At 36.6% G+C, this 18,341-nt stretch overlaps 2 protein-coding genes across 4 annotated transcripts in view; both read left to right on the top strand.

The window, feature by feature from the left end:
* Positions 1-7,023, top strand: part of Rab8b (RAB8B, member RAS oncogene family) — a 64,945-nt gene extending 57,922 nt beyond the window's left edge. The window contains exons 7-8 of the mRNA XM_005316658.5: positions 1,918-1,968; positions 2,721-7,023. Of these exons, the coding sequence (XP_005316715.1) occupies positions 1,918-1,968; positions 2,721-2,813 (144 nt within the window). The 3' untranslated portion in view covers positions 2,814-7,023. The remainder of the gene's footprint in view (positions 1-1,917; positions 1,969-2,720) is intronic.
* A 6,504-nt stretch (positions 7,024-13,527) lies between these two features.
* Positions 13,528-18,341, top strand: part of Aph1b (aph-1B gamma-secretase subunit) — a 29,786-nt gene continuing 24,972 nt past the window's right edge. The window contains exons 1-2 of one of the 3 annotated variants that reach the window (XM_040275980.2): positions 13,528-13,739; positions 15,214-15,384. In XM_040275980.2, coding sequence (XP_040131914.2) covers positions 13,528-13,739; positions 15,214-15,384 — 383 coding nt within the window. The remainder of the gene's footprint in view (positions 13,740-15,213; positions 15,385-18,341) is intronic. The other 2 variants (XM_005316660.5, XM_078049504.1) reach the window with 2 other exon arrangements.

Raw genomic sequence — 18,341 nt, 5'->3', positions numbered from 1 at the left:
TCAGTTTAAGTTCAGTGTAATTCTTTGGGAAGCTGGAAATCCTGGATAAGCAGGCCAAGAGGTGTCTTTTGCTCATGTGTCATCATTCATGTCACCTTGTAGTAGCCTGTAGCAGACAAGTTAAATTACTTTCATGTCTGTATTATCCCAAGAGAGAATAAAACTGCTATTTTATTGAACAGATTCCCTTTTTGTACACAGTGAAGTAGGTTAAGAACAATACATTGTAATATTATGACATTAGGTAGAAATAAGATAGTTTGTCAGAGAGTAGCTTTAATGAATTTTTATTAAGTTAGCTGTTGAAGAAAATCACATCTTTTAAAATCTTCTAAGAATAGGTTTTCTTTACCAAGGGCAGAATTACCAATATTTTCTTTGTTTAAAAAAAATTTTTGGAACTGATCATAAAAAAATAATACATGTAATATGTGTTAATAAATATTTCACTTAATAATACAGATGTTTGGCCTCCTCAACATTTAATATCTTAGGTTATTCACTGTCATAACATGAAGGGTAAAACTCAAGACTTAAATGACTTTATTTGCCAGTGGACACTGATCAGAACATTTTTTTGTTTGTTTTAAATAATACACTCATCTTTTCAAGTTGGCTAATGGGTATTGGGAAACAGGAAGTCTCTACTGATTTATTTATACAAGCATAGTTAAGCAGAAAAATGCTTCCTTCTGCTTGCCACAAAAGGATTTCCCTCTACAAGAAAAGAGGCAGTCTCTTACCTTAGCTCAGCATGAATGGTAGAAACAGAAAAGCTTGCTCACTGTGATGGCCCTGTAGGATCACTCACACAGGATTATCTCTGTACCCTGGCTTAATGAAGCAGGCCTGGTCTCTTTTAGTGCCTGCACCCTGATCACAGCTATGGCTTAGAGGGAGCATTGAGTTGTGGAAGTATAGAATGAAGAGTTGCTTGAGCTGCTTATTCTGGCCAGGTGTTCTAGAGAAGTTAGCAATTTCCCCAAAGCTTTAAATTAGTGTGGTTAGCCTCATACAAACTAAGATGAGGCCTGGAGCGTAGCTCAGTGACAGAGCTCTTGACTAGCAACTGTGAATCCCTGGGTTCAATCCTTAGCACCACATGTCAAAATAAAGGCACACTCTCCATCTACAACCATAAAAAAAAAAAAAAAAAGCTAAGATGAGCTTTCTTAGAAACTTACTTATATGTAACCATTGTGACGTTGAGATACTGATCATGAGTATCACTAGTCGTTTTGTTTAATTGGATTGCAAATAATACTTTTCCTGAACAGTTTTTGGGGATCAGGAGTGGCTGGAAACAATGAGGCTGACATAGCAGTGCATTTAGCAGGGGAACAATTGAAGAAATTTAGGAGTTCTTGACTGCAGAAACAAAAAGTGATGACAGGCTTAAAAAATACTTGGTATGGGTCAATAGATAATATAAGTTGATAAGACACAGAAGATTGTACATACTGTTAATAGTCGAAATTAGAGAGAGAGATTTTTGCAAAGATAGATATTAGAGCTAGAGTACTGCATAATTATTCATTCACTCATTAAACAATAATTGCATTTCCTTAGACCAGGCACTGTGACCTGCTCTGGGGAAGGTGGGGGTGCTGCTATCTTTATTTTTCACTTTGCACATCAGCACATCTGCCTTGTTCTTGATGTACTGAGGAAGCTATTCATAACTTGTATCAGATCTTACATGCAAAAAAATATTTAATGAATGAATGAAAGACAGTTTGAAATGTTTGTGATATAATTGTAAAGAATATGGAATATTAATGTGCATACTATGATTACAATTATGCTCTTTTCTCAAAAACTCTAAAGTAATATATAATGAAATACTTTTCAAAAATTCCATTTCTGTTTTGAAACATTATGAATATATAATAATGAAATTTTTTGTTTTACCTTTAGGCATTTTTTACACTTGCACGAGATATAATGACAAAACTCAACAGAAAAATGGTTTGTATCATTTATAATTTCTATTTCTATTATGTGGATTTTTTAATTTGGCATTTGATGATAAGGATGAGCATGATTATAACATATTCACATTAAGCTCACTTTTTCCTGACTCACATATTCATCTGGTTGGACTTTGATTTCTTTCCATTTCTTTAGGATCCTTATTCCTGCACTGAAGCTGTCTTTAATTTCGATTGGAATAATGAAAATACTAATGGCACAAATTATATTTTTCCCATAAAATTATCTAGTTCACCTTCATGTGACAGATATTTATATATTATGATTTTGATGTTTGCTTAAATTTGAAACTATCTAAGTGATTAATCATTAGGAAAGGCTTGAAAGTTTGTTTTAACCATTCCTGACTCTAATTGTACACTTTATATTACCAGCTTTTCTTACATCTAACAGGATTTTCTACACTAGAATCTGAATATTGTTTCTATCACTATCCTTGAAACGTTATACTCCATTGGTTATAATTTCTTTGAATTGGAAATTTGACTTTCCTACCTAATATATTATTAAAATAGAAGTGCTGTCCCAAGAACATTTTTCTCTTTTTATTCACCATTTCCAAAGAAAAAGATAACACCGGAGCTTAACTAGTTCCCTTTCTAATTCAGTTAGTAGAGTACACATTTCACTAGAATGTACATTTCACATAGTATGGTTTATTTTTAAGTAATTGGGGATAAAAACATGAAACTTTTATTTCCTTGGTAACTTTGTCTTCTGTTTTTTAGAATGACAGCAATTCATCAGGGGCAGGTGGACCAGTGAAAATAACAGAAAACCGATCCAAGAAGACCAGTTTCTTCCGTTGTTCGCTGCTTTGATGAACTCTTTCTTTTTGAGAGACTGCAGCATACCTAGAAGGCCCTTTCCTGCTTTTCTGAAAGCACAGGTCACCCGGCCTCAGAGTCACACTGCCCGGCTGCTGCTGAGAGCACCCACTGAACTTAGACCTCCCGACACAGAATGCCAAGTGGATCCAGCCTCGTGGCCTAGCAAAAGAATAGGCTCCTTTTTTATTATACATGGAAGCAATGAAGTGGAGACACATGCAGGACCTTGCTGGTTTTTTCTTTCTTTTATTGCCTGTTGCAAAAGCTGCTATCTTTCTTTTTCACTTTGCACATCAGTATTAGCCTTTTCTTATTACTGTACACCTTAGACTCATACTTGCACACTTTTGTGGCATGAAGTTCTAGACAAATTTGGGGTTGTTTAAAATACAACAGAATATTAAGCAGAGGTTGACAGACTAAAATTAAAGGACACTTGGTCTGATTCATAGGGCCAAATATTGTATTGGTAGTAATTGTTTAAGGGCTTTGATTTGTGATTTTCTTAAATAAGAATCATTAAATTATGATCAAATTTATTTTAGAAAGTCATAAAAATGCCTACTTGTTCATCAGCAGCCACAGTAGCTTTCTTCAGATTGTTAAGATCTTTTGTTTCATTCTTGATCTTTTTACCAGAGTCTGGATAGCTGAATGAATCACTTTTTAAATTCATTACCTCTGCCTGATCTTATGGAAACTGCATTTGGAAATCACCATAATCTCATTTTTCCTGGGGTTTGTATTTGCTCTTCTTTCCTATGTTGGACTTATTGTAATTACTTAGTTATCTAAAACTAGTAACAAATTTGACCATTGTTGTCTGATTCTATTTGTGATCTTCTTGAGCTGAGATTTTACATAGGGAAAGAAATGCATAATTTAGGGCTTTATTTTAGCATCTAACTGTGGTTGTGTCACATCAGAATATATATAATATATTTTTTCTTAGGTTTACCCCTTAGCTTACTAGTTAATACCAAATTTCTACCATAATCCCTGTCTGCAAGATTAACTTAGATTTAGATTATAGTTGGCAGAAAGCATACTTATAGGGAGAGAGAAGAACTTGTCAATAGAAATTTAAGAGATAGTTCTTAGTAATGGTGACAATAATGATTTTTGGTCCTATTTTGGGGTTTTTAAAAAGTTAAAAGTAATTACACCTAGTGCATCATCTCAGAAAAATTTTACTTTTTCATTAAGAGAAAATATGATGAAGGCTTCACTTTTAAAACAGTTGTTGAATGTGTAGAACCCAGCTCCATCTGTTAAGGTTCATTGTTATAGAACTTGGTCTAGTTATTTGGACCAAACCCAACCAAAAGCTTAGTTGCCTTTCTCACCAAACACTGGTACTGGTATTCCTTTTGTAGATGTAGCCATCACATAAGATGGTTTTTAATGTTAACTTATGTGCCAAATTCAGATCATAATGTCATTGTTGCTTTTGTAGCCTTCAGTGTCTTAACACAGGAGGGGATAATAAAGAGGAGACTATGGAATTGAATTCTGTTAATAACTGTTCTTCCTGTTATGCCTATAAAGGCTGCTATAATGCTAGATAGTTAAGAATGAAAACTGGAAATGGAAATGGATTGGATTGTTTGTTACCACAGAGAATTTTGATTCAAATTAAGATATGTCATTTCTGTGCTTAGACCAGTCAGCCTTTATTCCATATTTGAAAACTTAGAAATAATTTAGTGGCTTCAAATATGCCAGAGCAATTTTTGGTGATAATCTAAACTTACTGTTGACAAATTTCAGCCTCCTTAGTTGTTTTGTTTGTTGTTAATAGTTACCTGTTAGTGTCCCAGTATAATCAATAAGTCTATGATTGCAAGTTGATTGTAAGTCTACCATCTTCAAATTTAGATACATTTTTAAAAAGAAAAAACAATTTCTTAGAAGCATCTTATATTTACTAATATTCTGAATAAAAAATATTCAAGCAGTTAAGCTTTCTGGATGGTAACAAAATAATTTCTAAAAGGCAAGTGCTATGACACCATGAATGAATGTAATTCTCTTAGTTTTACCTCTGACTATTTGGTGTCTTAACACTTTGGTTTCTATCTCAGGGGTTGTCTGCAAACCAAAACTGACATATTCTGTGGTTAGCTTTTATTATTATTTTTTAACAGAATGCTTTGCTTTTGTTGTATTTCTTCATTCTTATTTTGTCTTCTCTGGGTTAATAACTAGTCTCCATGAACTTCCTTTTGAAAGAGCCTGTAAAAGTTAGATGAGCCTATTAGTGCTCTTTGAAGTAGCAGCAAACTGGGAGTATATGCTCTGTTATATAAAAATAAATTGTCCTTGCTATTTTCTTACATTTAGCTTTGCTAAATTGTATATAATTTGAGCTAAGACCATAGGAAACTCACTTTCTGCATGGTAAAATGACCCAATAAATGTTCCACTTTGCTTAATAATGTACATATAGTGCATTATTTTTTCTATTTGTAGATGAATTTAGTAACAGATAATTGTCTGTTCCCTGCTGAAACTGAAGAAATCTAGGGGGTTTTTGTTTGTTTGTTTTGTTTTGTGAACATATTTGTGGTCTTATGATAAGGTACATAAAGATTTTTGCAGCAGTATTAGTGGTTCAGTGGCTGCACTTTAATATCAATGTGCTAAGTTTGACAATGATTGGACTAGAAGACCTTTTCAAATAGAGCCTGAGGGCATCAGAAAATGAAAATATGCTGTAACTAAGTAGCATGTAAATCAGTTGATTGTAAAATGTTTCACTGGGAACTTATTTTAGCTATATTTTACCTTCAACAAATTATGATAAAATAATCTACCTGTGCATCGGTTAGTAGGTGCTGCAGGGTTTCTTACTATTTACATGAACATTTTTGTGCAGTCTTTGTTATAAAATTTCAGAAGACTTTACTCTTTTCTTTGAAGGACTATTTTTTAATTATACCTCATTTAGCTAACTAGTATTCTAATACCCAGTAGAGAAATGGTGACCCAGCCTTTAAGCATCCAACTTTAGATTACATGTTTTGCTTTGTTTTGAGCTGAAGGTATTCCTAGAAAAAGTAGATGATAGCTTAGTTTAGAATAGAACATACATGTCATATCCAATAATGTTAAAAAAAGTATTATCACCCTGTGTCCATTAATAAATTTAGCCGTGCAATATAGATACATTTTTGCAAAAGTTTCTAAGTAAGAATTTTTAACTCCATTTTACCAGTTCTGAATGCTGAGAATCTGTATTAAGGCTTATAAGGTTTTCTTATGATCAGGAAGTGATATATTTAAGCAGGCCCTCTTTTCAAGCCCTTTTTTGACTTAGATTCCTTTATAAATTTAGTTTTAATCTTTAAAGATGAGCTTCTAAGCCTAAAAATTTTAAGCCACATTTCATTATGTTGGTTTACTTATCTCAAATTTTGAGCACTTGTTTCTGCAATCAGGTTTTTTAGATTTTTTTTAACATAAAAGACAATCCTTTTTCCTTCTTATATCCAGAGGTGGAGAGGAATGTCTAAAAATGAAATCCCTAATATAGTGGGACCTAGAAAGATAAGGTATGCTAATAAAATTTAAAATTCTAGCAAAATTTTACAGTAAGATTAGTCTTTTTTTAAGACTAGTAAAATTATTAGGAGTCAAGTTTACTATGAAAAAGATTGAAATAAAGTATACAGAAATGAAAATTAGCAAACAGTTACTTTTGGGATATTTTTAGATTTTTGCTTCATTTATTGAAATGTGTGTGCTGTATGCAACTGCATTTCTTATTGCCAAGAACTGATAGAACTTCTTTCATTTTCTTACCTTTTTTAAAAATGTGAATTTAATCATGATAGTTTATTCCTATGGCCTTACAGATGGTTTTATTTTGTTTGCAGTTGATGCTGCAGTCTTTTGAAAAAAATACCATAAACTGTTTGACTAAAATCATGCCCTTAATGGGATCTATTTTTTTCATAGAATTATCCTACTGTATATGTTTAAACATTTTAATTTGCTCCAATGGCTTAATGTGAAAAGCTCCTGAAGATAAAGTAGACCTGTCATGTGGTTAATCTTGTTTAAGCCAATTCATTAACTGTGTACTGATACTGATGCTGTGTATGTGTGTGTGTGTTTTTTTTTTAAATGGGTTTTATTCCAGGTGAACTTTTTTTTATAATAATGTTCGTCTAAAAATAAAAACTACATAATGAAAATATTTATGGCTCACTGAAGTGGATTGCACATTTTAAAAATGATTCTGTAAATTTGCTAGTTTTGATATTTTAGCAAATTATATATATCATTGAGTTGCTTAAAGATTTAGAAAAATTGCCAAACCTTCAGCTCATTCTTAATTCAGAATATACTGAAGTCATTCTGTTGTAGAACCTGTAGCTATAAACTGATCATGCTTCCCTTCTTAATCCTTGCAAATTTGTAGAGAATTTGTAACTTCTGTAGTTTTGTTTTCACTGAGAAAAATCACAGTCTGATCATACCAACTGTGTTCTGTCATTTGTTCATGTTTTCATCCCACAACTATTTTAAACCTTTTTTGTCAAGCTTCCTACTGGTAGGCAGATCTTTTACCTCCCCCTCTCAGAGCAAAGCATCATTTTGCAAAGCACTTAGCCTCCTCTCTCTCCCTGAACTATGGTCCACCTTCATCCCACTCCTTCCTCTTGGTGGCAAAGAGGATCTTTCTTCCCTAGGCTCCTCTTTCTTTCTCTTCTCTTGATTCATCTTCCCAACTTATCCTGCTTTTAAGGGAACTAATAGCCCCCTTTTCTTATACTTAAAAACTCCTAAGCTGTCTTATACCTTTCTTCTCTGCATCTAAATGTCATTGACCAGCCTACTCCATTGCCCCATGCCCTACTATTCTTTTTTCTCATTGACTTGTTATAGTTAGGCTTTTTCAAAGAATTGTCTATATTTACTATCTTCATTTTTTTTTATTAACCTACTCCAGGTTAGCTGCTGCCCCCACCACTTCACTGATGTCGTGTTTACAACAGCCTAGTTATAGAAGTAGTGGACAATTTTCAGCCCTTGTCTTAGCTAACTTCTTGGCAGCATTTGACTTGTATACCGTTCCCTCCTAAAAATGTTCCCTTCTCGCAGCTTCAGTGATAATATGCTTCTGATCCTCACTCTTCCCGCGTAATTTCTTCCTTTTTCATATGTCCTATAAGAAGGCCAAATAATGCCTTTCCCTCCCCACAGATGATGTTCATACCCTAATCCCTGGAATCTGTAACTGATATTGTATATAGCAAAAGGTACTTTGAAGATGTGATCAAGTTAAAGATCCTGAGATGTGAGATGACAAGAGATTATCCTGGATGATCTAAGTGGGCCCAGTGTAACCTAGGAGCCATTCTTATAAGAGGGAAACAGGAAATGTCAGAATTAGAAGATAGTTAAGTGATGATGGAAGCACAGGGATGATGGAAGCCAAGGAGCCTGGACAGCCTCTAGGATCTAGAAAAAGTAAGGAAAAGGATTTCCCTGTAAAGCCCAGCCTGTCCCAGTGCCTTGATCTTAGCCTGTAAAACTCATCCTGAACTTAAAATCTCCAGAACTATAATACATTTATGCTGCTTTACTCCACTAAGTTTATGATCATTCAGCTATAGAGAGTTAATTCAGCTTTAAAATGTGTATTTCTAGTGCCAGCCTCTTTTCATAGGCCCAGATGTCTTACTGGACATCTGCCCTTTGATCCACTACAGGTATATCAAACTACATTTCTGAAACTGAAATTCAACTTTATCTTCTCTGCTCCATAACAACTCCTAGCAGCAATTCCAATCCTATGAAGAGAGACCTGTTGCTTCTACATGGTAATAAATATTACCATCATCTATCTAGATTCCCAGTTAGTCAGTCTCCAAGTCTTATAGATTCTGAAGATGGTATGGGAGGGGGGACAGTGTCCATCCAGTAAGGCTCCCAGCACATAGTAAATGTTTAATAAATCTTGAATCAGTGAAATTTAGTAATCATTAAAAAATCAACATGCCACCAAAGTGAGCTAAATATAATTTAGGAACTAAAGGTAATTTAGAAGTATTTTTCTTCACTTTTTAATTTAAAGAAAGGTTTGAAGTAAATCCATAAATGCCTTGTTTAGGGCAGCAAGAAAAAGAGAAGTTTTATTCTGGTATTTAGACTGTTTTAAACTTTGTTAAATACTTCAAACTATATTAATCTGTGTTAAATGTCTTATATGTAATTTTTATTAAATACAAGAGGATTTTCTTTTAATCTTTTTAACACAATGCTTTTGCTGAGTATTGACAAACTGAGTAAGCCCTCTCTCCTCCTTCAGTTTTTTGTCCTCAAAATTTTGCTTACTTGGGAGGCAAAGGCAGAAGGATTCCAAGTTCAAGGCCAACCTGGATAACTTAGCAAGACTCTGTGTTGAGAGCCACAGCCCAAGGGGCCCCAGCAAACTTCCAGCTGCCAGCAAACTTTCAGCTGCCAGCTGATGATTGGCTCACAGCAGCCCCAGCAAACTTATGGCTGCAACTGATTGGCTCACCCCAGCTGATGATTGGCTCACAGCAGCCCCAGCAAACTTCTAGCTGCCAACTGATTGGTTCCTCTGCGGTGATGCTCATTGGGCTGTTTCCCTGCCCTTTCAGACCAAGGAGCTGCTCATTGGGGGACTTTTTTTGGCTCCGCCCACGCGACCCAGCCAGTCAGCCTCAAGAGCAGGAGGAGGGGGGAAGGTTGAGAGGCTTGTGGGAAGCTGGTGGTGGCAGTTGGGTTCTGAGGGTTTTCCTGAAGAGCTGTGTGGTGTGGTGTTTGTGTTCTAAAAATAAAGTTCGTTTCCTTTGACAAGTGGCTCCTGAATTGTGCCCAGCCAGACTGCGGCAACCCTGCCTCAATAGAATAAAATAAGTGCATTAAAAGGACTGGGAAGGTAGCTCAGTGATAGAATACATTGCCTAGCAATGCATGAGATCCTGAATTCCACCCTCAGTGCTGGAAAAAAAGATAGGTTTTCCAATATTAACTCCAGGGATATATGAGACTGCTCCCTATAAATAAACAAAATAATTTTGTTATGCTTTGGGTCTTAAATGTCCTCCAAAATCTCATGTATTGAAGGCTTGGTCTCCAAATGATGGTGTTATTGAAAGATGGTGAGTTCTTTAGGAAGTAGGGCCTGGTGAAAGGAGTTTGGTTGTTGTGGGTGTGCCCTTCAAGGGGATAGTAAATTCAGCCTCAGCTTGCAAGTAGTAGTACTCATTACTGACTTTTTTTTAAGGTGGTGCAAGAGACAGAAACCCTAAGAAAGAAGGCAGAGAAAGACAAGGATGGCTGTGAATAGACTTGGGATCACAATCTATTCCCAGCCCCTTCCTTCTCTTTCTTTTTTTTTTTTTTTTTTGCCTCCTGGCTGCATTGAGATGAGCAGCCTTTTCTGCCACATGTTCTCAGTACCATGATGTACTTCCTCACTAGAGACCCAAAGTGACTAGGCCAAACATGAACTGAAACCTCAAACTGTGAGCCAAAATCTTTCTTCCTTTTAAGTTGATTTTATCAGGTATTTTTCCACAATAACAGAAGGTTGAGTAATACAATTATAAAAGTAATAAAAGGGACAAAACTTAGGAAATGCAGGTGGGTGCTCTATTCTGGAACCTGGAATTCTTGATTTTTAATAAAGGCCTCTTTATACCAGATTCAACCGCACCAAGACATTGAGACCCACCTGCATTTTCCTAGATTTCTTCCTTATCTGTTGTCTTTGCCTTTTTTTAAAATTATATTGGATGATCCCCAGTCTATTTCACAGCCCTAATATTCTATGAGACACTATTCATTTCTCCAAGGCAGACTACTTGATATCCCTACCATAATTACAATTTGTCTCTTTGATATCTAAGTGAAGCTTTCTTTTTTGGTTTATAAATTTGGAATTTAAGTTCAATGGACTTTCTTGAGTTATAAAAAAGGCTTCATTGAAAGAATTAGGTAGTTAAGTAATGGTTTCTCTGATTCTTATGACTAATTTTTCCTCCCTTATCTTTATCTCATATTTTCTTCTTCTTGCATTGTATTAAAAACAAATAGTGAATATTTTTAAGCTGAATTTACTATAAAAGTGTGGTTATTACTTTGTTCTCTGGTTTCTAAGTATTATTTCCTGTAGACTCTCATTCTGTACCATCAATAAAATCAGTGTTTAATGAGACTTGGGTTCTCAGATTAACTCCTGCAGGGCCAGTAGCTTCACTCAGTCCTACTACTATGAACCCTCCTTATCCTGCCCAGCAGGATGAAAACTAGCATTTGGTACTAATAAAACTGAATGTATCCCTCTATCTCCTGTCCTCCCTTAACTGGCTTCCTGTCTCCTCTCCTCCAAAGCCAAATGTCTCTTTCTTACCACATACTAGTTGAAGAACACTTTGCAGAATGGCTTTTACCCGTTTGTGTGTTACATACACAAGTGACTTCCTTATAGCAAGATCCAGTGGACACATTTCACTAGTACCTTGCTTAACCTCTCCACATCCTCCTTTGTGATTTTTTTTCTCCTTTGCTTCAGTGACACTACCATGCTCCTAGTTTCTTGCTACCTTCCTAGTTGTTCCTTTTCAGTTTCTTTTGTGGTTCCTCTTCTTGTACCTGAAACATTGGCTTCTGGCAACACTTGAGGTGATTATATCCACTCCTAAGTTTCCAAGTATTATGCAAAGTCTCAATTCTGTATTTTTAGTCCAGATCTCGCCTGATCTTGTCTATTCAGTTTGCTTACTGAACACCTCCACATGCTATCGTATAACTATCTAAATCTCAGGGCATCCAAAATGGTACCTATTATTGTGTCTTTTTCCCATATTTTCTCCTCCTCCCATTTTCATAGCAACCATTTAAGCTAAAAATCTCTAGAATCCATTTTCCTTCACTTTTTCCTCTCACTTCATGTAACTAATTAGTCATTAAATTCTGTATGCACTATTCCTGACTCTCTCTTAAATTTCTCTGGTTTTCTCCAAACTCCTGTAACTACTCTGATTCAGACCTCTTTTATCTCATCCTGACAATACACCTAGCACCTCCTATCTGGAATCTCAGTTTCCATATCTGATCTGATTTTGTTACTCACCTGATTAAAGCTCACTTTAGGTGAACTCTAAAACCCATAAAACTGATTACAAGGCCCTTTGTGATCACCCCTCACTAGCCTTTCCAGTCTTACCTCTTGTCTTTCTCCTCACACACCCAGGCCATTCTGAACTAATCTCTGACTCCCAGAATGTTTTCCATTCTCAGAATGTTTTCTTCATTTTTGACCACATTCCACTTATCCTTCCATCTCCTCCCTCTTTCTTATCTTTGCTAACTCCTGAGCTGATACCTTTTAAACAGTAATGTATTAGATAAATATGAGTAAGGCATTACCTTCTTTGGCAAAACCTCATGAGTTTGGACTGGATGCCTTTCTCTTTGGCAAAAACCTCATGAGTTTGGACTGTGTGCCTTTCTCTCTTCCTGCATATTTTCATAGAATCCCATACTTGCCTATCTGGATTCTCCACTAGATTTTAAGCTCCATGGAGACAGGAACACATCTGTTTCATTGGTGTATTCCAAATACCTAGATTTGTGTCTAATACTTAGTAACATTTAGTACATATTTTGAATGAATAAACTAATGGTTGAATAAATATAGATCTGTTAGTATTACCAGAATGAAAAATTTAACTGCACTCGCTAGTATATGCACAGTTGGAAGAATTCTTAGCATTTTATAGCTATATCTATTGTAGGTGCCTGCCTTCTCTTTTTCCTAGTCACCTTTTAAGGATTTAATTCCCAACATCACTTAGTACCTATGTTTTCAAGTTTTGGGGGACACTTAACAATATGTTTAAAAAAACTTGAGTCAATAGCACTGCTACTTAGCCTTAAACTACTCATTTGTAATAGGATTTTTGAAATCATTGTAAAGGTGATTTTTTAAAAAAATATTATTAGAATGTGTGTGTGTGTGTGTGTGTGTGTGTGTGTGTTTGTGTGCTGGGATCAAACTCAGGGTCTCACATATACTAGGCAGGCATTGTACCACCAAGCTACACCCCTGGCCCAGTACTTTTAAACAGCAACGTATTAGATAAATGTAAGATGGTATTATGATTCAGAGACTGTTTGAAACAATGTTTTTCTAATGAATAATAATGGGTGCTGCAGACGATATTTTAGTGGTGTCTTCACTGGTTTTCTAGTTAATTTCTGTTCCAACAGACATCAGGTAAAGATGTCTTTATATGTAGAGGGGAAGGCTCACCACATTTTTTTCCATTGCCTTCTCGTTTTTAAAATAGACTTAGGGACTAAAATTGAACTAAAATATGATCAGTATACAATAACCGCAAATTCCCCCACATCGTACTGCGCATTGAGGGTGGGATAAGGACATTGTTATAGACCATTTTAGTTATCATTCATTACTTCGCTTACTTCCAAAGTGAGGCAGCTTCAACCAAAACATATAGATGATGTCTGAAGAACTACGCAGTGAAATAAGTAGAAAAACTAACTTTAAAATGGGCAAAGGTCATGGTTTACCATAAGAATTAAATATCAGTAGCTGTATTATAAGACAGCCCTGGGCACCTCGCGGCCCCGCCCACGGCTCCGACCGCGCCCGATACCTCTTGGCCCCGCCCCGCGCCCTGCCCCCGACCGCGCCCGGATGTCTCATGGCCCCACCCCTCGCCCCGCCCCCAGCTCTGACGGCGCCGGGCGCTTCTCGGGTCCCTACCGGGCCCCCAGGCTGGCTTCCGCGGTCGCCATGACGGCGGCCGTGTTCTTCGGTTGCACCTTCATTGCCTTCGGGCCTGCGCTTGCCCTCTACGTCTTCACCATCGCCATCGAGCCGTTGCGCGTCATCTTCCTCATCGCCGGGTGAGGCGGTTGCGCTAGCAGACCCAGACGCTGGGGCCCCCCTCCCCCGCCTGGGGCACCCGCGACCCTCGGCGTCCCCATCAAACGAGTCGACCTTGCTAGGTTTTGGATCGGAGGAGGGTTGAGACCAGGGAACCAAGACCCGAGACCCCTGAGGCTCTTTGCCCTCCTCTAGGGCCTGTGGGGAAAAAAAACCCAGAGCCCGGAGACCTCAGCTGCGGGTTCTGAAGAAGGGGTTCACATTGTGGGTCTCAGAACCCCCTGATGCATGGCAGGCATCGCAAATCCGTGGGTGGGCCTTAGTGGGCTATGAAGCCACTAAAAGTATGCGAAAAAAAAATTGGATAAGTTCCTATAGGCACCTTAATTTTTCTGAAGAGGTAGTCTCTAATTTTCTCAAATTCTCAAAAGCATCTGTAATCACTGACGGTTAAATAGCCTTTACTGCCTAGCACAGTAGTTCTCGCCCTTCAGCAACTGGAGACACCTGGGGACTTTAAAATATACGGATGCCCACTCCCGACCTTAGATCCACTGAACCAGAATGTCTAAGGTGTGGGATCCGAGCTCAGGCTTTTTTTTTTTTTTCTTTTTTTCCCTAAAGCTCCCTAGGTGATTCAGGTGTGTGTGCAGCCAAAGGTTGGAAATTTATGAAAACACAGGAGCACCTGATCATGCATCTCCTTTTGGGAGCTTGGTAAATACCAAACTCTGGTGGTAAATCTCATTTTTCACCTGCCTGATGGCTCTCACTGGTTCATGCCACATCTGCCTTCCCCTATAAATCTTACTGGCAAAGCCAATGGTTCCTTTATTTTATTTACAGTTGCCTCCTGCAACTGTATTGAATGTGCTGTATCACATGTGTCATTTTAAAAACAAGAGATTGGGTTAACCCATTTGTAATGCTCGCTGTGATCATTAAAATCCCCACGAGTGTTGTAAGAACCAAGCTTGGAAATAACTGATCTAGATTTTCACCCTCTGGATTTTCACCAGTCACTCTATTAATAGAGAGTAGACTTTTTTTCCCCTCCCTGGAAAACACATCTTTGCGGATATCTGAACATTGAGTCCTTAATTTCTGGCAGATTTGAAGGATATGAAAATTGCAATAGTCACAAAGTTGTATGTTTTATGGTTTTGACACATCAGTGAGCAGAGCATTAGGAAGAAAAGAGAGTAACAAGGGTTCCTGTCAGGTAGTCTTTGGTAGGTAGAGTTTGCAGATGCACTTGCACATAATAGGGTCACTAAAACAAGTAATTGTTGGGCAAACCTCACTTTCCTTTTAGATCACATGTTTGTCTTACCACAGACAATGCACCATTAAGAATAACTGATCCAGAGTACTGCTTTATGAGGATTTCTTATTTAAAATTCAGGATATCTATTCCTTCCCAGTCAGGCTCCTGGTCCCCATTTAAAATCATTATTAATCCTTATGTTTATAGTTTTTTTTCCTGATTTTCAGAGCTTTCTTCTGGTTGGTGTCTCTACTCCTTTCATCCCTTTTATGGTTCATAGCAAGCCACATTACTGAGAACAAAGATGGACCAACACAGAAATATGTGCTAATCTTCGGAGTGTTGGTTTCAGTCATTATCCAAGAAATGTTCCGATTTGCTTATTACAGACTTTTAAAGTAAGTTGTTTGCTGTATCATTTTCCCCTAGTTAGATTTGAATTATGATTTGGTAATGTGAAACATTAATAATCCTATAGTATTTGAGGATCTGTACTTTACTACATAGTTCTTGATATTTCCAGCCTGAAAATATTAAGTCTTTAACTTGTGTAGATTCCTTCCTTCCTTTTAAAACATAATCTTCTTTTTCTCTTTTTCTTTTTCTTTTCTTTCTTTTTTTTTTTTTTTTTTTTGGTCCTGGAGATTGAACCCAAGGGCACTTACCATTGAGCAACATCCCCAGCCTTGTTTATTTTTTTTTAGGGTACTTGGGATTGAACCCAGGGGCACTTTACCATGGAACTACATCCCCAGCCCTTTTAATCTTTTTTTTTAAAGGTATGGTCTCCCTAAGTTGCTGAGATTGGCCACAAACTTGGTTCCTCCTGCCTCAGCCTCTGTGGGATTATAGGTGTGCACCACTGTGCCTCCCTTCCAAAAAATTATTCATGAGAATATATTTGATGCCAGACAGTGTCAATGCCAATGCAAGGCACTGGGTATACATCAATAACTGTAAAAACCTCTGACCTCATGGAGTTTATCATAAGAGGAGAAGGGCCAAGAAATGAACAAGAAAATACATTGTATATTAGAAGAAGTAACATGGAGAAAAGCAACCTAGGGAAATAGTCATTGAAACAACAAAAATGCTTCCAACTTGGAATTTATGTGTTCTTTCCGACCATCTAAGATAATTCTTATGGAGATTTTGCCTTCCATTGTTTTGAATATATTATGGCACAACAGTGGTTTGTTTTATGGTATTTTCTATAGTTTCAAATCTATAAAATAAAAATGTTTGGAAAAAAAATAAACTTGGGCACAATTTCCCTCTTTTGGGCCACAGAGTATGTCATCTGTGGTACCCATGAGGACCTCATATGAAACTTCTGATTTGAAACACAACTTAAACTTGGAATGATATTTTCTTTCAGGCAGTCATGGGATTGGCCCTGGTTACATAGTAAGACTTGGTAGAATAATAAATGTGCCATTTGTATCCATTTCTGCAAATGAGGTAATTACAGCTGTCCATGAATTTCATAGATACAACCCAGACTGAACTTTAACATCTCTTTTAATAAGCTTCTAGTAATTTGTTCTTGCTAATATGCTAGGCCTTCTGTATTTTTAACTTTTTACTTTTAGATATTGAATTTCCTTTTCATACTAAAACACTTTAAATTACAAATTGAAAAGGTTTAAACATGAAATTAGTCCCTGGAAATGTTGGAGAGCAATAAATAAATATCAAAAGTAACATTTAAAGCTATATGTGGTGGTGTGTGTCTATAGCTCCAGCTACTCAGGAGGTGAGGCTGAATTAGGAAAATTGCTTGAGCCCAGCAGATCAAGGCCAGCCTGAGCAACATAGTTAGACCCTGTCTCAAAAAGAAAGAAAAAAAAATTAATTTTCACAGGAATACTAATGGATGAACATCTGGCAGTGGTTGAATGTTTCTGGCATATAGCTATTACTACTGTGCTATGATTTTAATTTTCACTGTAGAATATTACTGAGGTAATCAAAATCTCTCTCCTTCTGACCTCTGCCCCACTCACCAAATAAATGAAATCTTTGCCACATGATTGTCATCATGTCCCTTTCAAGACTAAACATTCCTCATTTCTTCATGTGGATCTCAGAAGACATGGTTGTGGCTTCCAAGTTTATTTTTTGGTCAGTGGACATGCCCCTTTTAGTCAGTGCTTGATTTTTACCCATCCTCAGAACCTGGCATAGTATTGTGCAGTGTGGTCTAAGTAGTGTGCTTGCCTGGGCACTGTGTTCTCAACTCAGCTTCACATTGCACTTGTTTTTCCTATCAACATCACCATTGGCTCTTCAGGAAACCGCATGTACTCCTGTAAAAGGACCTGTGGAAATTTTCCAAAAAGGTGGTAGAACAAACATGTCAACAAGTGCTTTTGTTTGCATTTGCAAAATGGATCTTAAATAAACCTTTGAAATATTCTACAAAAATTTCCTAGAAATTTCTAGAAATGTTGGATATTATGTAGTTAAAACAAATTTGAGAATTTTGTGACATTTTAATGATAACTAACACTTACATGGATACATTTAAATTGCTCTCTTCTATGCTTTACTACATTCAAATACAGGGTCTTTGGTTTAATGAATATTTTGTTTAATGCTCTCCAGTGCCAAAGTAGGTTTTGAACTTTTTAAGTTTAAAGCAGTGCTTCAGTTAAATTTTGCTCCCTGAATTTGGTGCCAGGATTAAATTGTGAAGAGTTCATGCTGGTGTTTGTTTTTGTTGCTGATTCTCTGGGGATTGAACCCAGGCATGCTCTACCATTGAGCTGCATACATCCTTAGCTCTTTTTACATTTTGACATGGGGTCTCATTACGTTGCTGAGGGCCTTGCTAAGTTGCTGAGGCTGACTTCAAACTTGTGATCCTCCTGCCTCAGCTTACCAAATTATATTATTATATGGGATTATAAGCATGTACCACTGTTTGTTTTTTGGTAGTTATTGAATCCAGGTCTTTGTGCTCTACCGCTAACTATACCCATAGCTCTGCTACAGTTTTCTTTAAGAGGCATCAGTAAATATATTTTTTTAAATTTCTAAAATGGTGTATTTAATTTGTGTGCATAGTCCTTGATGCATACCTCTATTATATATACATTTGAAAATAGAACAAACAAAGAGAGTATGGTTTACCAGTAATTTTTCAAAGTTTATATTTTTAAAAATGGGATCTTTTTTCCATTCTTGGAAATACAATAATAAATGCAAACAAAGAATTTTTCACTTCCGTAAAATGTTAAATTGAAAACACTACTACTTGCATCAACAGTCATGTGTTCTGTGCGTCAGGAACATGGAAACTGATCATGTTTTATGCTTTTTCACTTCCTACTGTTAACACTGAGAACTATTA

This window comes from Ictidomys tridecemlineatus, chromosome 5 (assembly GCF_052094955.1).
Source record: "Ictidomys tridecemlineatus isolate mIctTri1 chromosome 5, mIctTri1.hap1, whole genome shotgun sequence".
Classification (NCBI taxonomy): Eukaryota; Metazoa; Chordata; class Mammalia; order Rodentia; family Sciuridae; genus Ictidomys; species Ictidomys tridecemlineatus.
The sequence above is the reverse complement of the archived record's forward strand: the minus strand, read 5'-3'. Positions and strand labels throughout refer to the sequence as shown.